Genomic DNA, 27,750 nt, shown 5'->3' with positions numbered 1-27,750 from the left:
TAAAATAGGGTTCCAAACTTCTGCTGCGTTTATAACTCATTAAAATAAGCCAAAAAGTTCCTATTAACATGTGCCCTAAAACGCACCCTTAGGAAGTTATATGCCCTTAAAAGGGCTCAAACAAAACTGTTTTGACAAAACGGGCGCAAATAAATAGAAAAAAATTTATGGGTCTGACGTAACTTTTTACGTTAAATAACATGGGCTACTCCGTTTTTCGACATGCAAATCATATGCGTCCCATTTAGGTTGGTGAAGGGGGTTTTCGGCGCTTAATTTTTTTTATTTCAATTTTTTTACAATTTTCTCTACAGATTTATAAAATCTTAACAATTTTACGTAAAAAATATTATCTTTGTCCAAATCGATATTTCCAATGGTTTTCGAGTAAATTGAGTTTGAAAATTACTCTGCTCTTTAAGTTATTAGGCCAAAAATTATAAAAATCGGTTTACCATGGCAAATAAAAGACGTTGCCACAACGCTTAACAATAGGTAACTTAAATTGTTCCGATGAACGATTGCCCTTTCCTATGTTAATAATGTATGAACTGAATTTTGTATTTAATGTAAGTTTAAGTACCGGTGAACAATTTCCTACATCACCAATCGGCTATAAACGCCGAGCTCCGAGCATGAAAAGACAGATCGTCAATTTCCTCAACTCAAAGTCCTCTCCTTCCTCTTTGGTATCGGCCCTTTCCTACCAAGGTACCTCTCTCCTTATCCTTCCATCTGGGAATAGTGTGTCGGCCCTTCCCACCTGTTCCTGAAATTCCGGGGCGTTTTCCCTCTCGGAGTTCCTCAGTTGCCCATCCCCACTAAATAGACGTCAACCTGAGTGAAGAGCCGAATCGGGAGAAGCTGCTGTTTTTCCAACATTTCCCGAATATTAGTACCGGCCGTCACAGAGTTGTTAGTGGTGAATTTTAGTAAATAAACGGGAGTATATCAGTTGTATAAAGCGGTTTTCTTGTCAAGATCCCCGGTTTACACTTTTCTCTGCTGTTACCCGGACGACGACTTTTTGTGTGAACTTTCTGCGTGTGAAATCGTCACACGTAGAAAGTTCGTCACAAGCTAAAATATTTATGTTACTGTTTTTCCTTATTCTCTTAGACGCTTACTCAAAAACGAATTCTCCCACAGACAAAAACTGTATATTAACTATCGTTGAACTTAACTTTCACTTTTTGAATTAATTTTAAATTATTTTTTTATTATTTTATTAGTTATTTTTTTAAATTGCAAATAATTTTTTTATATTTAGATTTATTTGAAGATAAGTCTCTAGTATGGGTACCTTTTGTTTCCTTCCACTTTTTTTTTGAGTTACCCGGTATCTTGATTTCTTTTGTACTTATTTAAGTCACTATATTTTTGTTCTCCTTGTATTCTAATAGGTACTTGTTAGACGACGCACAAATTTACATGCAGAATGTATTGGAAACTACCTATTCGTTTGATTTTAAAACCTCAAATTAAGTTCTAACTCGATTTTTGACAATCTTCTTCCTGACGTTTTCTTCATATAACTTTTTCGTTAACTGTTTTGTACGGCTTTTCTCATCTTCTTTGGGTCTTTGGGTTCTAGTGGATATCTCAGGTACAACTTGTTTGTCTATTTGTCTCTTGGTCCACTGTGCTGGTTATAACCTCACACCATTAACGTTTGAATATTTTTTAATTTTCTTTCTTTTGTTTTAGAGCAACGTTTCTCTTTACATGGCTCTGACTCGACTAAGTCTGGGAATTTCTGGCAGACCTTAAATAGATATATATAAAATAAATAATTATCAACGGCTTTTCTGAAAAATGTTATAGAATTTCATATTACATGAAAACTTTTTATCACAAATTGTAATTTTATACCAACATTGTCTTGTAAAATGTAAAAATGGGGCCTTCTTCATTTTCCAAGCATTCATCTGACATGCAATTCTTCTAGTTCCGTTATGCTATTTATGAGTTTGGTATACACACTAAACAGATTCACATCCTACTACTTTTGCAGCCATTTTTCTTACATAAATACTGTCCTTACAGGTATAGTATTTAATTATTAATTAATATCTTCTACCAAAAAATTTCAAGATTTTTTTGTATGTTGAAGTCAATACAATTTGTTTTGTCTTTATTTTTAGATCGACTGCAGAATACCCACGTAATCTCTACTGAAATGGTGTAGTGAAAAGGTAATGTAATCTTTCTGCTTTGAAAATTTCGGTTATTACGTAAGTACTGTTAAAATTCCGACATCAAATAAGTGATGTATTGTCTGCCCAAATCTTTGTAAAAATTAAATTCAATCTTGTGCTCTATATCGTGGAATGGAACTTGTTTGCTCTGAACAAAAAAGTCCAATTAACATCCTTTTTTACTTATAAAATAACTTTTTTTTTGTATTTGTCGCTAGCTCCCGAAATTTTAATTTGAATTTTTAGTCATTTTAGTTTAGAATTAAAAATCGCTTTATCAAAAATTCATATTAATTTTCTGGTCCTGTATATTCCAGTATAATACACATATATACAGGGTGTCCGGCAAGGATTTGTCAAAAATGAAGGAGTATACAGGGGAGGTCAAAATAGTTGTAGTACTCGTTTAAAAATTTTTCCTATCGGGCTTCGTTGTGAAGTCATTCACCTTCAAAGAAAGAAATTTGAAAAACAAATTCCAATTATAACTTCTAAGTCATACAACAATGAAATTTGGGCAATTAAAGTAGCTCATGGTAACGTTCATTTCGAAGTTTAAACTGATATTCAATATGCCTGGATTATACAGGAGCAGATGAAATTATCCATTTAAAGGACCCCGCACACACCTTATGGAATTGGTCTTTCGGTGAAATTTTCTGAAAAATTGATAATATGTGACCAAAACTCTTCATGGTTACGTAGCTCCAAATGCCCATCTGGAGACGGTAGGGCCCACAAAATATAACTTTATTGGTATATAATGGCTTGTTTAATAATCACAGTCACACAAAAAAAGAAAAGTAGTTTGTACTTTTCATGCGACATATGTTATCAGTAGTATTTTTGCCTCCTGATCACGAATGCGGTGTCAGAATTGAGCTATCACATCACAGGAATTTCCTAACCTCAAAAACAGGTCAAAAATAGCAAACATTCACGAAAAAGTGCTAGAACTAGAAAAAAAAAATTGTTTTCTATATCCAAATGTTCATTAAGGGGTTAAGACCCCGCCGAACCTGAATTAGCGGTCAAAATTGATGGGTCTTTTTCTAACCTCAAAAGAAACGGGTCAATTAAGGTCAGATATCACGAATTTTCAAAAAATAACAAATTCGTGCCTAATTTGGTATTTCGAATTCGAGAACAGATTTACAAAATTTAACCCGTGAATAGATCTTTTACAGAAAAAGAAAAGATATAGCCGAAAAAAGGTAGATTAACACATGATTGGGTACTCAGGCTATAAAGTAAAATATTACAAAATATATTTCGCAGTTCTGACCTCGAATACGTAATCAGCGACCTCGAAAACCCCCGTATACCAAATTTGCTGTGATTCTTTTATTATTTGAAAATTTGGTCGGCCATTTTGGATCCGCCATTTTGAATTTTGTAAAATTGACCTCGGATCCGTAGTCAGCGGACCAGAAAACCCCTGTATACCAAATTTCGTAATATCTGACTTTAATTGACCCGTTTCTTTTTTTAGGTTAGAATGATGACCACGGATTCTCGTTGGGCGGGGTCTTAGCTATATAAATGAACATTTGAATATAGAAAAAATTTTTTTTAATTTTTCCTAGCACTTTTTCATGAATTTTTGCTATTTTTTACCTGTTTTTTGAGGTTAGGAAATTCCTGCGATGTGATATCTCAATTCTGACACCGGATTCGTGATCAGGAGGCAAAAATACTATTAGCGTATATTTGACAGAAATCGGTGAAATGCTCTCATAAATAAAAAATAACGACAATAATTACTGTTGACATTAGAGGAACCCGATGTGCACCATGAGGAGGTTATCAAGTCGCATTTTGCACATCATTTTCCCCCGAAAAGGACAGTTTGTTTGAACATGCGTGTGCATGTGAATTTTCAATAAACACAGGAAATACCATACAATTTTTTTATAAAAATGAATTTCTCTTATCTTAATATTAACGATTTTTATTTTTGGCTTGTATTCCGCTCCAGCTACATTCCAAAGGCTATTGGATAAGGTCTTGGGATCCGACTTGCATGCGAAAGCATTTGCATATCTAGACGACATCATTGTTCTGGGAAAAGATTACGAAGAACATAAAACCAACCTTAAAGAAGTTTTCCGTAGGCTAAAAGAGGCCAAACTTAAACCGAACCCAGAGAAATGTAAATTCTTTCAACGAACTTATTTAGTCGGTGAAAATGGTATCCAGACCGATCCCGATAAAGTAGCCGCTATCAAAGAAATTCCGACACCTACCAACGTGTGAGCTGTGAGGAGATTTTTAGGGATTCCTTCCTGGTACCGGAAATTCGTACCAAGATTTTCCACCATTACCGCACCGCTGACCAAATTACTGAAAAAGGGGATGAAATGGAATTGGACCGACAAGCAAGAAGCTTTTAATTCTTTAAAAGCCAAGCTCACCGAAGCACCAGTTCTTGCCTGTCCCGCGCCCGATTTTACAAAACCCTTAGTACTGCAAACCGACGCATCCGATCAAGGCTTAGGAGCCGCTTTAATATAAAATCTGGAAGGACAAGACCACATTATTAGTTATGCCAGCCGAACCTTAACTCCATCGGAGAAAAACTACTCAACTACTAAGAAAGAATGCCTGGCTATATTTTGGTGAATTCAGAAAATGAGACAGTGTTTAGAGAGTTAGCATTTTATAGTCGAGACTGATCACCAGTCCCTAAAATGGCTGCAGAATTTGCAACATCCGACCGGCTCTTTAGCCCGATGGGTAGTGGCATTTCAGCAGTTCGAGTTTGAGAGTAGATACAAACCCGGTGTCTTAAACCGAGTAGCCGATGCTTTATCCAGACATCCAATTTTCGAAACCAATAGTACCGGAATTTATGCTATGAATGACATGTCCTTGATATACAAGAAAATTTCAAGAGGTGGAGCAAGATCCCGATAAAAATTTCGATTACTGTATTAAAGATGTCAAACTGTACCGACATTTCTTCGACCGATATGACTTCACAGAACCCGAACTGACTGATCCTTGGAAACTGTGTATATCAACACCAAGACGATCTGAAATTCTGCAAGAAGGTCATGATCGACCGACCGCCGGACATTTAGGCGTTGCTAAGACCATAGCTCGCATAGCTACACTACTATTGACTCGGAAGGTTCCGAGAAATTGCTAAATATGTTCGACAATGTCAGATATGTCAACAACATAAATATTCTCAATTACGACCACCAGGAAAAATGCAGCCACGCCCTCAAGGGGGACCTTGGCACACAATTAGTACCGATTTAATTGGCCCTTTTCCCCGGCTCTACGTCTGGAAATCGATATATTGTGGTTTTTCAGGGATTCGGTTCACTAAATGGATATAATTTCAACCATCTACCGCCGCTGCAGTAAGGAGAGCATTGCACGAAAGGATTATTGTTCGATTTGGATGCCCGAGGGTTTTAATTTCCGACAACGGGGTACAATATAAGAACCGTCAAATGCGTAAATTCTTAACCGACTTGGGAATACAACTATTCTAACCACCGTATACACCGCAGACGTATCCCGTCGAAAGAGCAAATAAAGTCATATAAACTATGACAGCCCAGTTTTGTGACAATGACCACAAGAAATGGTACCGACATTTGCCCGATTTTATGTTAGCCATGAATACCACACGTCACGAGTCCACAGGATTCTCACCAGCACACCCCAATTTCGGACGAGAATTAGAGATGCCAAAAAGTATTTTCCGAGAAGACCAAACCGAAGAACCTGTCCCCGAATATGAAGCTACCGATATTGAAAGGCGCTCCGATCATTTAAACCAGCTCAGAGACGTTTTCGACTTCGTACGAATTAACTTGGACATAGCGTATAGTTCGCAGAAAAAGCACTACGATTTACGCCGAAGAGAATGGACTTGCCACTTAGATGACCGAGTTATGAAGAGAGAACATCAATTGTCCTCCGCTGTACGAGGATTTACCGCTAAGCTAGCGCCGAAATATTCAGGCCCATACTTGATTACAAGATTATGGTAGCCGGTGGTATTCGACCTAAAAAATGAACAGACGGGGCGATAATTTCGACGAAATCATGTAAAAGATCTTAAACCCGCGCACTAAGTTACTTTTTTACAGAGATGTAACCAACAACACCAACCACGACCCAAGATGGAGTTGTTTGGCCCTAGTCCGGAGGTCCTGCAACAGTATGCATCGCCACTGTCGGCCACCCCTGACCCGGTGACGCCTCTACCACTGCGGATCAGTCCACTCCCAGCCACTCCATTGTCCGTCACTCCTGGACGGTGGATGCCCTCGCCACCTAAGGGACCGCTGCTTGTCCGCATCTCCAGGTGGAGCTTGCGACCACCTAACATCCCGGGTCACCAACGGTATCTGCTGCGTCTAATTACTCCAGGAGGGGTAAAATGGCTGGCTGCCCCAAGGCGAGAGGACGAGCCCTCCACGTCAGGAATTTCGCGACTATAAAAGTGAAATTTGTTTAGTAGTATTTAAATATTTTTTTGTTACCGATTTATATTAGGTTAAAATGTTAGGAAAAAAAATGTTATTTTTTTACGAAGAGAGGGCGGGATGTAATGAACCTTTTTTATTTTTGCTCACGCTGTACCATAACTGTTTGGCACACCGCGATTTTGTACACGACCTACGAGTCGCTGTTTCAACGGCTGAAGTTGCACATGGCACTACCAGCCGTTCTGAATAAAAGCGACGGAATCGCCTACACCAAGCAGTGCTTAGTAGGTCTTTCCACCGCACTCAACCCTCCTCTGGGTGTCCTAACCAGAGCGTTTAGCAGGTCTCTTCCGCGGCGTTCAAGGTAAGGTACACACTTGGACTCCGACTCCGGGTACTTAGCAGGCCTTTCCGCGGTACCCGACGTCTACCTTGTGGCCGACTCCGGGTGTTTTCTTCCGCGACACCCGGCGTCGTCGCGATATACTCAAGACCTACGTGTTGCCTTCGCGACAGTAGGTATTCCGGTGTTTATGTTATTTGTATGGGTAGGTCATTATTATTAGTATTAGAGTTGTTTCAAAATATTATGAGCTTTGACCTTCGTATGCGCAGAAACATAATTCCGACCGTCCGTCGCTTAAATTATTCTACGTCCTAAAAACATTACATCTATTATTCACAGTCTATATCTCGAGCTCTCGTATCTTAAACAAGCCTTTGATTCAGATTACAAATATCATAATAAAGTGCTATTCTTTATTATTTTAAGCAATATATATATACAGGGTGGTCCGAATTTTATGCAGGAAACTTCGAGGGCAGATAGATCTCTTTAAAATAATAGGTGTTTGCCTTATAAACATAGGTCTAGAACGGCCTCGTTTTAGAGATACAGGGTGTTGAAGTTGTTAAAAAAAATTGATTTTTTGTTTATATCTCCGGAATCTATTAACCGATCTCAATAAAATTTGGTACAGATAATGTATGACAGTAGGCCTTGCATTCCCTAAAATGCGAGCTCTAGAGGTTCAACCAGTGGTGTACAACTGGACAGGGGTCGCCCCCTTTTTATAAAAAAAACCTACGCCACTGTATTTTTTACAACATATTGTAACGGATTTATATTCTAATGCACTAAATACGTAAAAAAGGTAACTTGAATTTTTTCCCTAAGATTCGCCGTTCTCAAGTTATTCATACCAATACAGTCCCCTTGTGGCAGACATTTCAAACCATAATATTACAAGAATATTTATGTTTATGCTTGAAAGTAATAATTCAAATAGATGGTTTTCTAGAGAGTTTAGAAATTATTGGGAATTTGGATGGTAGCAAGAAGAAAGGTCCACAAACTTTATTGCGAATTATTCCGAGCCACACTTTCACAGAAAATTCGTCTTGAAAAGATCTTGTTCGAATTTCATGAGGATTGAACGTAGCTTCATCGATCCAAAGTATTTTTAGTAAGAATTCTGGATTATGTTGTGACTTTAACAACCACTGACAAAAATTCAGGTGTCTCTCTGCATCTTCCGGAAGTAAATTTTGCACAGGTTGTAAATGGTACGGATTTCTACCATCTTTATGTAGAACTTTTCAAATTTTCGATTTACTCATCCCGAGTTGCCGAGACGTTTTTTAATCCAAAAAGATGAAAGCGACGAGTGTAAAGAATTTTGTTGAAGTGCTTACAAATTGCACTTACTTTTAAGCATAAACATAAATACTATTGTAATATTATGGTTAGAAGTATCTGCCACAAGGGGATTGTATTGGTATGAATAACTTGAGAACGGTGAAATTTACGGAAAAAATTCAAGTTACCTATTTTAAGTATTTTGTGCATTAGAATATAAATCCGTTACAATAACTTGTAAAAAATACAGTGGCGTAGGTTTTTTTTTATAAAAAAGGGGTGATCCTGTCCAGTTGTACACCACTGGTTGAACCTTTAGAGCTAATATTTTAGGTAATGCAAGGCCTACTGTCATACATTATCTGTACTAAATTTTATTGAGATCGGTGAATAGATTCCGGAGATATAAACACAAAATTTAATTTTTTTAACAACTTCAACACCCTGTATCTCTAAAACGAGGCCGTTCCAGTCCAATGTTTATAAGGCAAACAGCTATTATTTTAAAGAGATCTATCTACCCTCGAAGTTTCCTGCATAAAATTCGGACCACCCTGTATATAACGAATGTTCGCCAGTGACGTCAGCTGACTTTATTGATGCCCGAGCGCTTTAGTTCATTTCTAGTTGTAATGAGGCACGTGGTCTAATTCTGAGTCAATGTTTTCACAACGTACTTATTAGAAGAATTATGCGGATACGCCACGCCTTTCGCGGCTCATGAGATTTTGAAACTACTCTACCTGTGTTTTCAGAATGGGATTTATTTTAGAAAATAAAAGTTTTATTTGTATACCGAATCTTCTAATATTCCCGAACCTTGGAGAACACTTCTCCACCGAGTGAACCCGGACTGTTTAAAGTGACTGTACTAGTTCGGCGTCTGCGACCGAACACCACACGCTAAAGAAATTGCCCGTAGGCATACTGCGGGTAAAACCATCAGAATTTACACAGATAGTAGACAAGCATTACTGATCTTACGTAATCATAAGATAATGACTATGTCAGTATGGGAATGCCACCAGGCACTGGTCGTGGTCTCATTTTCCAACAGCATAACTGTACGGTGGGTCAAGGCGCACGAGCCGTGCAATGGTAATAAGAAACCAAGATTTTTACAAAAAATGTATCGCATTTATGTAAAAATATACAGGGTGTAACGGATGCTGATGGCCAAACTTCAGGGGGTTATTATACAAGTAATTTTCAACAAAAAAGTAATATAAGATTTTTTTGGAATGTTGATAGTTGCTCTTTTATTTAACATTTTTTGATTTCAAAAAATTTTGCTCCTTTTTTCATAAAAACAAAAATATCTCTGTTATTCTTACAGCCACATCAAATTTAGACATACCATCGGAAAGAGCATTAAATTTACTACAAGACGAGCATATATGAGTGTTTAAAAAATCTTCTATACCAGGTGCTGTAAAAAGTTAAATGTAATAATTGTGAAATGAGCAAAATTAGTGGTATCTCCTTATTGGTGATAACGCCAAAAATTTGTTAATGAGGACGTGTTTTTTCTTCAGCAAAAACTACTGTATTTAGTAAGCTCTTCAACGATATATCAACTTTTGAGTTTACTATTTTTTTTTGGCAACAATATCAAGGGCAAAGGTAATAAACACCGTAAAAATCGAAAATACACAAACTTTATAGTACTTTATTTTTATTTTAAGACTGCTTTTTTAAATTAAAGTAACAAAATTGTTGAAAAAATTATTTATAACTTAGTAACATATTTACAATGACTTAATAATTTTCGATGTAACCTCCCCCTTGACGGATACATAAAGCGCACCTTCTCCGCACGGAAGCAACTGTGCGACGCACTTCTCCATTTTGCTGTCGAAGTAGCTCCCAACAAGCAAAAATCCTTTGTTCGAGCTGTTCTCGAGTTTCAATTGGTACTTCATATACCAAAGATTTTAATCTACCCCACCAAAAGAAGTCTAACGGAGTTAGATCAGGACTTCGAGGAGGCCACCTAACTGTACCAAAGCGTCCTATCCATCTATCTTCATAATGCTCATTTAGCCATGCGCGAATCTCCCTGCTGTTATGTGCAGGGCAACCATCCATTTGAAGCCAGGAATTAATCCGAAAATTTAAAGGAACTTCTTCTAATATATTATGCAGTTCGTTCTGAAGAAGATCAAGAAATGCCTCTGCATTTAATGTATTTTCTAGTATAATTGGTCTAAGAACGTAATTTCCAATTATACCCATCCATACGTTAACTTTGAATCTGTATTGATTATTGGAGGGCCTGACAGCATGAGGATTCACAGGTGCCCACGTATGGTCATTATGATAATTAAATATGCCATCTCTGGTAAATGTTGACTCGTCAGTCCAAATTATATGCTTGTAAAATTGGGGATCTCTATTAGTTTGTTGGATATACCACTGACAAAACTGAACACGTTCTGCCCTATCACGATCCAGTAAACTTTGAACAGGGGTCAAATGATAAGGGTGAAGGTTGTTCCTTCTGAGACTTCTGTGAACTGACGTATGCGAAATTCTCCCAAGTTGTATTGCTGCCCTGCGTGTACTTAATGTGGGAGTTTCTTCAAAAAGCGCTGTTATAATTTGGTCTTGATGACGATTTACTCGATCGGCATTTAGACGATGAGGTCCTGGAACACTGCCTGTTTCTCCCAAAACCCGAAATGTAGTTACAAAAGTTTTTCTGTTTGGAATGCGTCTTTCAGGATAGCGGCGAGAATATTCTGCAACTGCTGCTCTAGAATTTCCATTGCAAACACCATACACAAATAAAATATCTCGATACTCGTTATTTGTGAAAAAACGTGGCATCTTCAATTTAGATACTTAAGTAGGTAATTAACAAGAACACTAAAGTAATTTTATGACTTTGACAGTTGTGTCAATATTGTTTTTCACAGCCGCCTTGGCATTTATCTATCATGAAAGACGCATTCTAAACAAAAACACATTTGTAACAATATTGCGGATTACAGAAGAAAGAGGGAGAGTTAAAAAACAGCTTTTTGAAGAAACTCCCACAAAAACTACACGCATGGAGTAATACGAACAGATTTAAAATAAAAATAATGTATTATAAAGTTTGTGTATTTTCAATTTTTACGGTTTTATTACCTTTGCCCTCGATATTGTTGCCAAAAAAAAATAGCAAACTCAAAAGTTGATATATCGTTGAAGAGCTTACTAAATACAGTAGTTTTTGCTGAAGAAAAAACACGTCCTCATTAACAAATTTTTGGCGTTACCACCAATAAGGAGATACCACTAATTTTGCTCATTTCACAATTATTACATTTAACTTTTTACAGCACCTGGTATAGAAGATTTTTTAAACACTCATATATGCTCGTCTTGTAGTAAATTTAATGCCCTTTCCGATGGTATGTCTAAATTTGATGTGGCTGTAAGAATAACAGAGATATTTTTGTTTTTATGAAAAAAGGCGCAAAATTTTTTGAAAACAAAAAATGTTAAATAAAAGAGCAACTATCAACATTCCAAAAAAATCTTATATTACTTTTTTGTTGAAAATTACTTGTATAATAACCCCCTGAAGTTTGGCCATCAGCATCCGTTACACCCTGTATATGTTAATAAAATTCGGTTTTCTCAAAGACGGTACAAGATATCGACTGATATAAGGTGTACCTTTTTTTTAGCAAAGTGAGAGAAGAATATCAAACTATGAAAGAAAAATGACAAAAAATGGATAATTTCGTCTGCCCCTGTATAATCCAGGCATATTGAATAACAGTTTAAACTTGGAAATGGAAACTACTACGAGTTACTCTAATTGCCCAAGTTTCATTGTTATCATGGTAACGACTTAGAAGTTATAATTGGAATTTGATTTTCAAACTTCTTTCTTTGAAGGCGAATAACTCCACAACGAAATCCGATACAATTCAATAAAATTTCACGTAGAATCCGAAAACGCAATTATATATGGTGTCCCATTTAAAATAAGAAAGTTAATGCCGACTCCCGGTATAACTCGAAGTACCATAAAGTTCTAAATATTTTAGCTATGTTGGCCCTACTGCCTTTGGCTAGGTAGCCAAATTTTCAGATTTAGCGGATCAGTACTTTCCGAGATTTCCGACATATCGATAGTGGCGACTCCTGGTGGGACACCCTGTATATGTGTATATTTTCTGTTAAAGCTGGTAATATATTTAAAGAAATCAAGACTTTTTAAATTATGAATCCGGCAATTGTTAATTTTTAAAAAGCTTCTGTGTTCATTAAACATTTTATATGTATATTGGAAAAGTTCAATAAATAAACTACCTGCAAGCCAAAATGGCAATTAAAACTTTTCAGTAGGTCAAACCATGACCTTTTTAGGAAATAAAACGTAAAAATTGAATTAGAAAAGTGGGTGTAATTCCAAAATGCATTAAAAGTACCTATAGTGTCCGTTTAAAATATGTTCTTATGGAAAATCTACCTGAGCAAACTTATTCCTCTAAGGCCCCTAAGGTGGCAAAATTGTAACTTAACAATTCTAAAAAATGAAGAATTGGCTATGTAACTTTACTATGTTCAACAGCTGACGGTAGTTTAGACATTTACAGCCAATATCCAGTGAAATTACTTCTTACAGATGTTGTGGATTTGTTATTTTCTTTACATTTCCATTACCTCACGCTGGCAGTATTCTCATCTAACTGAGCACGAACAGTGAAATATCAAGCAAATTTAACAGACCAAAATGATAAATAGAAGAAATAATTTCACTTATTAAAACTGAAAAATGAATCTTAAGACTATTTAAGACTAATTCACACTGATTGACAGCAAATTTACTGACACTAAATTAAAAAATACTTGTAATTGTTTTTAGGTAATTAACGTTTTTAAACACAAAAGAATATTGTAAAATAAAATTACCTTGGGAAGTTGCTTTCTCAATTCTTAAAACTGCTGTTATAATTAAAATAAATGCTGCTGTTAGAAACATAATTACAGCGGATGGTGCGAAGGTGTCACTGAGTAATAAACTAAATATCAGTGTCACATAAATACCAATGATAATAAATGCTGTACTGTAGACACTTCCTAATCCACAAATAATTGGAATTTCTTCATTAGATTGTTGTTGTTCCAATAGGGTGCTCTTAATTTTCTTAAACAATATTGAAATTTTATTCTCCTCTTCTATGAAATTTCTTCCCGGAATAATATATGTACACAAAGGTTTTATAATAGTTGCTACTATACCAAATAAAGTTAGTGCATATGTTAACCATGCTAGTGCCTCAACAAATTTAAATGGATTCGGTTGCCTTTTATTCGATGGAAGTCTTTTTAATACCCAATAACCACCTATGCACACCACAATAACAGTAGGCACAAATTTAACAAGAATTACTGTTAATGAGTATCCATTTAAATTCCCACAGTTTCTTAACCATTCTTTTGTCATAAAAACAAATACTGCTAAAGAAATAACTGCAATGGCCCACTGTATTTTAGTCGTTTCTATTTTTACAGTTATATTGCTGACTTCATGTGGATTTCCAAAACACCACTGTTGTTCTTCTCTGCAGCGCCAAAAATACATTGAAACCCTTACTAATGTTGCTATACAAACAGAAAATAATAACAACTTTAATTTAGGCCACTTTAAAATATTTGTTAAATTGCTTCTGCATTTGATATTCATGTTATTGAACAATGTAACTTTTGCTGTTCCTACAAGTATAACGGTAATTAACAAAAACAGAAGAACAAAAGATTCCTCAATTATATAACTATTTGAAAATAACCCACAAATATTGAATGCTAAAACTATTCGACATATTAAATTAGGTATTTTTTCTTTTTTGTTCCTATCATACCAATTTAGACTAATCAGTTCCCAGTTCTGGACAATGAGAATAACAAAAATCATTTGTGATACAATGCCTGTAAAGAAAATAATCACGCTTAATAAACTATCAACAATTTCAAAATAATATAAAACAAATCCAGAAGCAGCTGCTAAAAATAACATTATACAGGAACATAAAACGAATGAACTCATAAAAATTTCGGATAATCTGTTATAGGGTATACCGTCTGTTATCACAAATACAAAAAACAGGGATGTAAATAAAAATAATAATCCTCTTGTCATGGAAAATGAGTCAAATTGTATCCAAACATTCTCACACATTTTACGTAAATTAAATAAAAAATTTACAATATCTTCATACAAGTGTAAAAAATGTTCTTCATTATTAACAGAGATTAATTCTGTTTTTAATAAAAAATACATCTGATAAAACTTATTTAATATATCTTCATTGAAAGTATTTGTACTCTCAGAATATTCTTTAATGTAATTTTGAACTTGATTAACATTAACCCATAAATGATAAAGAACTAAGCGCCAGGTTTCGATTTCAAATGATTCATTTGTGATTGGTAAACAATTCGGAATCAGTATCCCTAAATTTTGAAACGGTATTGGAACTCCAAGGATAGCAGCTAAAGTTGGAACAATATCTACTTGCTTCACAGAGTCTTTTGTTCCATCTAGGTTTAATAGAGGTTGCTTAGAGTAAACAAAAAATCCGGCAGTAACTTCTTCCTCACTTTCACCACCGTGATCACCTGAAAATACAAATTTTTTTATTAAGCTCACCTCAGAATGACAAATTAGGGAAGAGAACTGTCGCTGAAACAAAAAATGGTTAAAAAACAGATTTTCTAATTCGTTTTTCGTACAAACGATTAACATACTTCTGCTAAAACATATCTGTTACAATCGAATTTTTACAATTACCTATAGAGAGTGTTTCAAAAAGATGTCGCCAAACTTGAGGGGGTTATAGAGGACATTGCGGAAGAAAATTTTTGTATATAAACCCCTAGTCGGAAAGGAGCCGTTTGGGCCCTGTAGCAATTTTTATTTAAAAACATAATGTTATTACGTTGACCTCAAAACGCTTCGATATTTAAGTAATTTTATTAAGGATAACGCAAAAATAATAAATTTATAGTAATCGTGCAAAACGGCTTGTTCTTTAGTTCAATGCAAAACCTCTTTCTCAATGACAACTGTCAGTGCAGTTCGTAGATGTCAACTTCCTATATCTGGTTTAAAGTTGACTTTTTCTCTTAACTGACGACGGCTTGAAGAAAATGTTGTTCGGCAAGGATGTAGGTGATTCGAGAAGCGCTCAGCTTCTCTAGCGTTGCATTTTGCTTCGCCATAAATAAAATGCATGTCTGCATACTCATCGAACGTAAATTGGTCCATTTCAACACCTTAGAAGCAAAATTTCGTCGCAAACAAAACAAATATGAAACACTCAATTGTTACACATTTTAAGTGATAGCTCTGTTCATTTCTTTCACTATTCCACAGACGACATTGCATGGCTATATTAGATACGTGCAATAGAGCTTTTATGACACAGTTGTGGATAAAATCAATTTTTACCAACACCGTGTGTAGAACATGTAGTTGGTAAACACTTATCAGAAGAGATGTTTATTTTGTTTCAAATCATTTTTTGCCTTATCCCTAATAAAAATTACTTAAATACACATAGTCAACGAGATAATATTACGTTATTGGACAAAAATTGCTACAGGTCCAAAACGGCTCATTTCCGATTAGGGGTTTAGATACAAAAAGGACCCCGCACAATTCTTATGGGCAATGGCTCCCGGTTAAATTGGCTGAATTTTTTTATATGTTACGTATCTAGGCGTCCTGAACAAATGTCGCAAAAATGGGCGCAAAGTCCAAAACTTCACGGACACTAACCCGCCTACCCTACCAAAGGGTAGGCGGGTTAGCCCCTTGTGGTGTGAAATTTAATTATTTCAAGAAAAAATTATCGACTAAACACACTGTTCCCAGGGTTAGGTGAGTTAGCCTGATTGTGATTTGGTTGTCAATTAGGAGAGCTCTGGCGCTTGTTTAAACATTGGTCGAATTTTTAATCAATTAGAATAACTGTGAATATTCAACCAAATCAAATTTTTTAAAATAGGTTTCAAAAGTTCTTGGAAAGACACTTCTTTAAAAAAAACAAATCGATTGGTCAATTAGTTACGTAGTTATAACCCAACAAAGTTAACCGTCAATTACACTAAATGTACTGGGACATCTCGGCTAATTTTTCGAAAAATACCTTTGGTATGCCGAGTACTTATCAGGTCTAAGTTTGCAATACTTTTCTTCATTGGCAACATACTTTAAAACGTGTTTAAAGTTATTTATGCAAGCGAGAAATTCAAGAAAATCGTACGGGTGGTATAAAAAAAAATCATCAAAATCGGACCTCTAGAAGCTGAGATGTTAAAAATTTTTAAGCGCGTCGCGGTTTTGAACTCGCCGATTAAATTTCGAGTAGGCCGAAGCGGCCGCGCTTTCTGCTTCCCCCACCACCACCACCACCCGTACGAGTTTCTTGAATTTCTCGCTTGCATAAATAACTTTAAACACGTTTTGAAGTAGGTTGCCAATGAAGAAAAGTATTGCAAACTTAGACCTGGTAAGTATTCGGAATACCAAAGGTATTTTTCGAAAAATTATCCCGAATGTCCCAGTACATTTAGTGTAAATGACAGATAACTTTGATCGGCTATAACTACGTAACTAATTGACCAATCGATCTGTTTTTTTAAGAAGCATCTTTCCAATAACTTTTAAAACCTGCTTTAAAAAATTTGATTTTATTGAATATTCACAAAGTTATTCTAATTGTTTATAAGTACAAAAATTCCACCAATGTTTAAACAACCGCTCTCCTAATTGACGGATTCGAATTTTTCAAAAAGCGTTTGAAAGATTGAGAGCCCTTCTATACGTAATTAAATTTTCAAGTATCTAAGGGCCTTGGTTTTTGCTGTCCAAAAGTTTGAAAATTTGCAATTTTTTTTCAAAATTTGGATTGCAAAATTATTATGCAAAATCTATCAAACCGATTTTGATGAAATTTGGCGTGATGATTCTACATAACATGAAGTTTTCTTGAGTTAAGTATGAAGGTCCTATACCCAATTTAAAGACCCCAAAAAATTCCCTAAAAAGTAATGTTTTTTGGCGGATTTTTTCGATTTTTACTATAATAATCATGATTCATTCGATTTGTAACTAGTCATATTTTGTAAAAAAATTAACTACAAACAATTCTTTCTCTTCCTTTTTCGACTAAAATCAACTCTTGAAAAGATAACATAATTAAATAGGAAAAATATGACATTTTTCGAATATTTTAACATATTGTGCCGCCAAAAGTTAAGCCCACATTTTTTTTTATACGCATAGAAAAATTTTCATTTCTAGTGATATTTGAAAGCCAAAAAGCCAAAAATCTCCGTGGATGTACGATTCACTCAAACCAAAACAGATACCGCCTAGTCGATACCGGGTGATTCAGCTAAAACTCCGCGGGCTAATTACTTGGAAACAAAAGAAGATATATACGTTCTGCGAGTTTTATTTGTTAAATGTACAGAGTGATTTTATTTTTGTGTAGAAATAATGCCATTGGGATGGACGTCGCCGGCGTCGGGACGCCGAGAAAATATTTTTTCATTGCAGGAACTTTAAAAATATAACTATCTAAGAGTAAAGTATTTTTTCAACGTTTTTTGTCATATATACTTTTTCGTCAACATTAGTATTTTTTGAGATATCCCATTATTTATTTTGAACACCATATTTTTTTAAATACAGTTTCGTTGACTTTTACTTTAAATATTAGGAATTAATAAATCGGTATGATTTGAAAAAAAGAATTTTGCAAAAATAATATCACTAATAAGTACTGAATAAAGGTACAAAGTACATCTTACTATTGTTAAAGAATATTAACTTACTAATAAACTTTTATTCAAGAAAATTAAAATAAACTATAAGTAAAAATGATTAAAATGAATTAGTACACTAAAGGAGCTGTTCAAAATTTTCTCCATTTTGGTAGATACACATTTCGAATCGTCGTCTCAGTGCGGTATCACAGGCACTCAATAATGTGTGACGGTCAATTGCAGTACAGGCTGCCTGAATTTTGTTGCATAAATCGGCCAAATCCTCTATTGGCTCTTCATACACAATATTTTTTAAATGACCCCACAAGAAAAAATCAAGGGGAGTCAAGTCTGGTGCACGTGCAGGCCAACAAATTGGTCCATTTGTTCCAAACCACCTGTCGCCATATGTGGCGTGCAAATAATCTGTGACAATTCTTGCATTGTGTGGGGGAGCACCGTCTTGCTGAAACCACAAACTGCGCCGCACATTAATAGAGATGTTTTCTAATAACTCGGGTAATTCATTTTGGAGGAAGTTTAAATACATTTGACCATTTAGTTTACCCTCATAAAAATATGGTCCTATTAAATTGCCATCCAAAATACCACACCAAACATTAATTCCAAAAATATTTTGGTTGTGAGATATTTTGGTCCATTTTGGATTTACGTCTGACCAATAATGACAATTGTGCATATTTACCACACCATTGTTATGGAAACGGCTTTCATCAGTCCATAGTATTTTCTTCGTTATGGTATTATCTTCTTCGTACAATACGGAAAAATTAGCAAGAAAATCTAATCTGCGTTGATAATCATCGGGTCTCAAATGATGAACAATGGTTGCTTTGAATGGATGGAACCTATTATCAGAGAGCATTCTATGACAGGAGGAATACGAAATTCCAGTTTCTTCCGAAATATTCCTTAATGAAATTGTTGGATTGTTCTCAACAGTCTGCAAAATTTGTGCCACATTGTCATTATTTCTGATAGTCCGTACTCGGCCACGTTTACTTTTCTGAAAGCTGCCATATTGCATTAAATTTGTTGCTAAATTTTTAAATGTTTTGTTGTTTGGCTGTCGTCGGCGATTAGGATATCGTAGCCTATACAATCTAGTAGCAGCTCTTGCGTTTCTACGGCATTCACCATAAATCATCATAATATCAAACTTTTCGGCATTACTATATTGAACTATAATGCGTTTTTTTTTAATAAAGCACAAACAGAAAACCTGATTACCACTAAACTGTCATACAATTTATTGGTTATTTGACAATTATATAAATAACATGTGACATAAACCTACTAGATAATGTTGCATATTGTATCATTTACGAATGTAAGCATTAGGGCAACTCGAATGCAGTAACTGCATCTGAACTGCATCATGTTGAACAGTGTTCTTTATAAATACTGCTATACAGAACTTCAAGTAAAAGCCAACGAAACCGTATTTAAAAAAATATGGTGTTCAAAATAGGATATCAAAATAGGATATCTCAAAAAATACTAATGTTGACGAAAAAGTGTATATGACAAAAAACGTTGAAACAAGACTTTACTTTTAGATAGTTATATTTTTAAAGATCCTGCAATGAAAAAATATTTTCTCGGCATCCCGACGCCGCCGGCGACGTCCATCCCAATGGCATTATTTCTACACAAAAATAAAATCACTTTGTATATTTAACAAACAGAACTCGCAGAACGTATATATCTTCTTTTGTTTCCAAGTAATTAGCCCGCGGAGTTTTAGCTGAATCACCCGGTATATTATATTGCATATTCAATATCAGTTTAAACTTGGAAATGAACATTACCACTGTACAGGGCCATATTGGTCGGTTGTTAAAATCACATTATTTACGAAATATTTGGTATGCTTATAACAAATTGAATCAAATTTGGTGTGGTGTTAACATTTCCACATGTGCATAATTTACTGTAAAATTTACAAATTTTTGTAGGTCAGTGGCATAGGAATGGGTAATAAAGTGGGATTTTTTTTACCCCAACATCTACGCCAATAACCTAATAATCATTAACTAACCTAACCTAATATTTTTGAGAGATTGCAGAACACGCGGTTTTGTGTGTCGCAAAAAGTTTGTTATTTTTCATACAACTAAAAACAGATTTTAATAAAAAAAATATGGTATTCAATTATACAAATATTGAATTAGCAGATATACATTTTACATACGGTAGAGCGAATGGCAATGCTAGACAAACTGAACGACTTCATAGAGAGACTTTTCCAAATCCACGTTGTTCAACAAGGAATACTTTTTCAAGCGTTCACCGTCGAGCTCGTGAAACTGCATGTTTGTCGCTACCAAAACATAGAACAATAGGAAGACCTTACACACAGTACAGTTCATTTTGAAGACATCATTTTGGACTATGTAGATGAAGACCCATCTACTAGTACCAGACAGATATCAACAAATTTGGGTGTATCACATATAACAATCTGAAACGTCTTACGTGAGCAATTATTTATTACGCCCATATCATGTCCAGCGAGTTCATGCATTAAATGAAAATGATTATCAACTGAGGATTGAATTTTATCGGTGGTTTTTATAACAGTGTGAATAGCTTGATTTTCATTTTCAGTATTATTTACCGATGAAGCGAAATTTACAAGGGAAACCATTTAGAATTGTCATCATAATAACCAACAATGAACGGATGAAAATCCACATATTATTTCCCAACGTCGATTCTGAAAACAGTTTTCTCTGAATTTTTGGGCAAGCATTGTGGGCGATTACTTGATTGGTCCCTACTTTTTACCCAGAACCCTCGATAGTAAAACTTATCAAGGGTTCCTACAAGAAGAATTACCACGACTTCTAGAAGAAGTGCCATTGAAATTACATCAATTATTGTGGAATATGCAAGATGGGGCGCCACCTCATTACAGCCTTACCATTAGTTCCTGAATAATCAGTATCCTAATCACTAGATTTGTAAAGGAGAACCCATTGCTTGGCGGGTTCGTTACCCCGAACTGAATGCCTTGGATTATGGTAACCGGTTGGAATGAGGCACTCGAGTGTATTTTGGAATAAGTTATCCATGAAAAAAATAGTCGCTACTAAAAAAATGTCATCCTCCAAATTTTATCACTTAATCTTATATGCCAGTGAAGTTACAGGGAAATAATATAAAGATTTGAAACATTTAACACCCTGTATCTCCGTGGGGAAGCGTCCTGTTAAAAATTTTTATAGGGCAAAACTTATCATTAACACTCTACATATATACAGGGTGATTCATTGACAATTGTACATACGCTATCTGGATAATCCTGGGCTGAAAATATGAAGAATTGTCACATAATATCTTCTGTGTATTCGTTCCTTTATCTAAATTTTTTATTTAGATTTCTTTGTTTATTGAATTATTATCGTACACTGTAAGTGTCGCTAGACCCTGTGAAATCCATATAGTTATTTAAACTATTACCACCACGCGTTACAATAAACATAGAAATCTAAATAAAAAATTTAGATAAATTTGGAACGAATATACTGAAGATGAATTTTTCGAGACAAAACGTCTGAATCTGGTTCGGTCTGAGGCAGTACAGTATTGGGGGCCATGAAGGCTTGCACAAAATGTAGTAAAATCTCCAGGGTCGTATTTAAAAAAATGAAGTTGACGATGGTCCTGGACAGACGAAACGTTACAAATAAAAATTGACTCTGCCATTCGATAGAGGACAAAAAGTGGCAATGAGAAAGTGTTCTTCATTTTTCAATATCACCTCAAACAAGGCTGAAATTAAATAAAAACGGATTTCCAAAATTTCGTTCTTTTTCAAATATTTCGAAAACTAATTACGTTAGCCTTGATTTTGTAGAGGCATAATGTTGGTCCCCTGATTAGGCAACATTGCCCCTATTTAAACCAGTTCGTATCTCTACCGTTTCCGAGATCCCTGTAATGAGAAGCGAATTTGTAACAGTCTGTATATAACATACCAACACACATCCAATTTTTTTTAAATTTCAATATTTCACATATAACTAACAGGTAGGTACCTAAGCAACCAATTAAATAATTCTATATATCTTTTCAAAAATAAACTTTTAAACATAGTACTAAGTGAAACAACAAAATGCATTCGCTATTTCGTAATTTAGGGAAACAAATTACAAATGCTAAATCTCTTTTACTTGATAATTGAATTATAAACTTTTTAGATTTTGAAAATAATAAATATGATGACTTTTTCAAAAAATCAAAATTAAAAAATTAAAAAGTTCAACAGATTGGTGAACGCTGGTAATAATAATAATGATAATAATAATAAAGAAGAAAATTCAAACAATTATAATAATAATAAAATTTGTTCTGATTGGTTTCAAAATTTATCTGATACTTTTATACCTCATGAAATACAGGAGACATTAGCATTTGGTCATAATTTTTCTTTACCTGTAGTTTACGAAAATGACATACCTATTAATGATTATATCTATAGAATCGGCTATTCAAAACAAGACAGATGATAAAAATACAATCAGAGCTTGTGTTGTTAATGCAATCACTAATTATAAAAACCACATTAAACATAATAAAACAAAATTAAATAGCACTCAAAAAGAAATCCTAGAAAACATAAAACTCGCCATTTTATTGAAGAAAATCCACAAATCACTATCCTTAAATCTGACAAGAGCAATAAAACTGTCGTAATGAACACTTCTGATTACAACTCAAAAATGTTAGATTTACTGAATGATACAAACACATTAAAAAATTAATTCAAATCCTATCAAAATAAAAATAATATAGTTTAATCAAAAAATGATAAAAAAGTAATTTTATAGATGAACAAGAAACTAAGAAATTGTTGATCCATAATGCACAACCCCCTAAAATATATGGTCTTCCAAAATTATATAAAGCAAGTATTCTGTTACGTCCAATTGTGTCCAGTTATGGGTACCGCAAGTGACCCATTTTTAAGCATTACGTCAAGAGCGCCGCAGGACGCATCAACCTTCCAGGAAGGGTCTACGGGCGGGCTGGCGCCGGCGACCAGATGCATCGTGATTTTTCACCCGACGTGATCTCTTCAGCGAAAGTACGCGATTTTGTGCAATTAGAGAGGTTTTTAGTTCGCGCAACGCAGCAAACAAGATGAGCTTCAAACAAGAAACCTACGTCGAAAATCATGCCCGTTCGGAAGACGACAGACTGAATCGCATCGAGCAACAGTTAGTGCAGATGTCGCAGGTAATGGCAAAGCTATTCACGAAGAGTGAACCGCGGCGACCGACGACGAGAACACCCAGATCACGTTCGCAAGACCGATCGTGAAGCCGCGACAGTAACAGTGGTCAGTGATGGTATCACCAACGTTTTGGTGACCGCGTTCGAGTGTGCCACGCTCCGTGCACGATACGTCCGGGAAACGAGACGGGCAGGCGGTGATGGCGAACAGCGACCCGTGCCCGATTCCGCGCCGTTTGTACGTTACGGATATGTACTCCAAGGTCCAGTTTCTCGTCGATACGGGTGCTAATATTTGTGTGTATCCGCGTGTGCTAGTAAAATCGTCGCGATCGAAATCGACGTATGAACTTTCCGCAGCAAATGGTACCTCAATTGCTACGTACGGCACAGTGACAATGACATTAAACCTTCGGTTGCGTCGTTGTTTTACATGGCAATTTATCGTCGCGGATGTCTCTAAGCCGATAATTGGTGCAGACTTTTTATCTTTTTATGGACTACTGATGGACGTGCGCAACAAAAAACTGCTTGACGAAACAACGCAAATTACGTCTCCAGGTCAACTCGCGCATTCTGCGACACCCTCAGTCAGAACGATTTCCGGTGAATCCGTGTTTCATCGCCTACTCAAGCAGTATTCGGACATTACGCGTCCTGCAGCTCCTTCTGCGGCTGTACAACACTAAACCAGGCACTACATCGAAACAACACCTGGTCCCCCCGTCGCTGAGAAGCCGCGAAGATTAGCGCCAGACAAATTCCGCGCAGCGAAAAAGGAATTCGACGATATGCTGAAATTAGGTATCGCCCGTCCTTCGAGCAGTGCGTGGGCGTCACCTTTACACCTCGTGCCAAAAAAGGGTGAAGAATGGTGACCATGTGGCGATTATCGTAGCCTTAACGCACGAACGCGTCCAGACCTATATCCTGTGCGACATATTCAGGACTTTGCACAATCACTTCGAGGTAGGAAATTATTTTCGACCATCGATCTGATTCGCGCATTTCACCAAATCCCTGTCACGGAAGAAGACATTCCCAAGACGGCTATCACTACACCTTTCGGGTTATTTGAGTTCACACACATGACCTTTGGGTTACGTAATGCAGCTCAAACCTTTCAACGCTTCATCGACGAGGTTTTACGTGACTTGGATTTCTGCTACGCGTACATCGACGACATCCTTGTAGCTGAAGAGGAACACCTACGTCACCTGGAAACACTGTTCCAACGGCTGCGGAAGTACGGCGTCGTAATTAACTCCGTAAAGTGCGTGTTCGGACAATGCGAAGTGAAATTCTTCAGATATCTGGTGTCAAATGAGGGCACACGACCGCTGCCCGAAAAGGTCGAGGCAATAAAAGACTACCCGCTGTCTACGACAATAAAGCGATTACGACAACTCCTTGGCGCCCTTAACTTTTACCGACGGTTTGTACCCAACGCAGCAGGTACCCAAGAGCCACTGAATGACCTACTTAAAGGGGATGTTAAGGGAAAGCACCCATAAATTGGACACAAAACGCGAAAAGTGCTTTCGAGGCGGCTAAAGAAAGCTTAGCACAGGCAGCTCTACTCGCGCACCCCGGCGAAAATACGCAAATCGCTTTAGTGTGTGACGCTTCTGTCTTTGCAATTGGTGCCGTAGTGTAACAAAAAGTTGAGAACGATTGGGAACCGCTAGGGTATTTTTCGAAGAAACTTAACCCAGCTCAGTGTAAATACGCTGCGTACGACTGCGAACTTCTTGCGATTTACGAAGCAGTCAAATACTTCCGGCATATGATCGACGCAAGAACATTCGCGATTTACACCGACTATAAGCCTCTTACATTTGCCTTCGCGAAAAAGTCGAGTCAGTGTACACCGCGACAATTCCGCTATCTAGACTTTATTGGCCAGTTTACGACAGATATTCGTCACATAGCTGGTCGTGAAAACGTTGTAGCGGATGCTTTGTCCAGGGTAAACGAGATATACGCGACTTTAGACTATGAGGCACTAGCAGCATCGCAACAAAATGACGATGAAATCAAGGAGTACGCCGATGGACAGCACGGCCTCACCCTAAAGCGTATCAAGATACCCGACACGAACGCGACTGTATTTTGTGACGTATCTACGGACGTGGCCCGGCCGTTTATCACCAAGCCATTTCGTAGAGTAGTGTTCGACTCGGTGCATCGTCTTTCGCATCCCGGAATTAACGCCACAGTCAAGCTCCTTACGCAACTTTTCGTCTAACCGTCAATAAAGCGTGATAGCAGACGTTGGGCACGTTGCTACGTCGAATGTCAACGCGCAAAAGTAACGCAACACGTGACTTCTCCGGCAGATTCATTCCAACCTTCGTCAACGAGATTTGAACATATCCACGTGGATATCGTCGTGATGTCGCCATCTGAGGGCTACCGCTACTGCTTAACCTGGGTAGACCGTTTCACCAGGTGGCCAGAAGCAATCCCGCTAGAGAACCAGGAGGCAGAAACTGTAGCTCGCGCTTTATATGCTAATTGGATATGCAGATTTGGATCACCCCTGCGAATAACGACGGATCAGGGTCGACATTTCGAATCGCACCTATTCAGACGCTTGAATAGTTTACTAGGTACGACTCATCTCCGAACCACCGCATATCACCCAGCAGCAAATAGCATGGTACCGCCAATTAAAAGCAGCGATAAAATGCCACCAAAACGATCGATATACTAGCATTCTTCCCACTGTGCTATTGGGAATACGTGCAGCATAAAAAGAAAACATGCAAACTACCGCGGCCGAGATGGTGTACGGACAACATCTACGCCTACCCGGAGAATTTCTTCATTCCCACAGGACAGACGAAGAGCTCAGCACCGAAGCGAATTTTGTTAAGGACCTCAGAAGTCATCACATGTTTTTGTGCGTGCGGACGGCGTTAAAACTCAACTACAGAACCTATACGATGGTCCGCTTACAGTGATCAAACTTGACGACAAAACATTCACGGTGCTAGTGCGTGGTCGCGAAGTTAAAATGTCCAAAGACAGAGTCAAACCTGCGTATTGTCTGAATGACGTGACAGCTACCAGGGACGAGGACAATAGCCTTCCATCAACTTCTGCCCCATTATCCGTGCCAACCACACCCAAGGCAATTACCACTAGGTCCGGTAGAAGGGTCCATTTCCCTGACCGGCTGCAGATTTCGTGATAGCATCCATACTGGCAGGGGGGTGTGTGGGTACACATGCCGCAAGTGATCAATTTTTAAGCATTACATCAAGAGCGCCGCCGGACGCACCAACCTTCCAGGAAGGGTCTACGGCTGGCTGGCATCGGCGACTAGATGCGTACTCATATACCTACGACCGACTCCACACAGGGGACTCTCCAACGGACACTCACCCCGTCAACACGTCTTTTTCTATACAACTTAGTTTTCAATAAAATACTTTATTATTACCGTTGAGAGAGCGTTTTATTCTTGCTGTACAGCGAAAGCAACCCTCACAGTATTCAATCTCCTTTATATAATGATTATTATATAAAAGATTCTGTTTACCAAAAATTTTATAGATACAGTTTATATACCTGATAATTATAAATTAATCTCATTAGACGTCACGTCATTATACACAAATATTCCCAAGGATTTAGTAATCAAAATAATAATTAAAAAATAGAATGTCCTACAAAATTATACTATTCTCCCGTTAAATGAATTTCTAACTAGTATTAAACTCACCTTAACTACCAATTTTTTTCAATAACAAAATGATTTTTATCAATAAATAGATGGTTGTGCAATGGGAGCACCAATTTCATCAACAATAGCACAATTAACTATGACATTTATAGAAGTAATTAAAAATTTTAAATTTAAATTGTCGAGTAAAATGATTTTTATGACCTATTGACACCTAGAACGTGGGCTCGTGGGGGAGACATCGAAGATGTTCGAGCGCCAGGTCGAGTTAGATGGTCATAGTTTTGTGGGGAATCATAAGGACAGTTGTGCGAAGTACCAGAATTGCTTGGGTGGAATGAGCCGGCCATATCTGCTACAATATGGTCGGCAAAGGGATTTTTGCTCGAACGAGATGCGTATTGCTCCCGCCGGGCGCCATTTCGTATAAATGCTGTTTGCTCTGGGTCGTCCGTACCGACGGTTCCACGAGCGGGACCGTGGTCGGGCGCATGGGATTCCCCGGACCCTACCAGACGGTACGTAGGTTAAACCTCGTCACGAGTATTTATGGGTGGACCACAACGTGGTAACTCATGAAGGCTATCTGTCTCCCTGGGTGCGCCCTGAGGGGTGCTCGAGTCGGTATTAGGACCCCTCGAGACAGCGGACCTTAGTGTACAGGGCAGCTCAGTCTTGATCATCTTTACAATAACTAATTTATTATTACCGTGTTCCATTCATTTGTACGAAGCC

The 27,750-nt window shown here is 36.9% G+C and overlaps 1 protein-coding gene across 1 annotated transcript in view; it reads right to left on the bottom strand.

Moving 5' to 3' along the window:
* LOC108912510 (GPI ethanolamine phosphate transferase 3) overlaps positions 1-19,910 on the bottom strand; it is a 27,580-nt gene extending 7,670 nt beyond the window's left edge. Inside the window, exons 1-2 of the mRNA XM_023456848.1 lie at positions 19,895-19,910; positions 13,200-14,906 (exon numbers count right to left, since the gene is read on the bottom strand). Coding sequence (XP_023312616.1) covers positions 13,200-14,906; positions 19,895-19,910 — 1,723 coding nt within the window. The remainder of the gene's footprint in view (positions 1-13,199; positions 14,907-19,894) is intronic.
* Positions 19,911-27,750: the final 7,840 nt, after the last annotated feature.

Source organism: Anoplophora glabripennis, unplaced genomic scaffold (assembly GCF_000390285.2).
Source record: "Anoplophora glabripennis isolate ALB-LARVAE unplaced genomic scaffold, Agla_2.0 scaffold921, whole genome shotgun sequence".
In the NCBI taxonomy this organism is placed as follows: domain Eukaryota; kingdom Metazoa; phylum Arthropoda; class Insecta; order Coleoptera; family Cerambycidae; genus Anoplophora; species Anoplophora glabripennis.
This window is presented reverse-complemented; position numbering and strand designations above follow the sequence as displayed.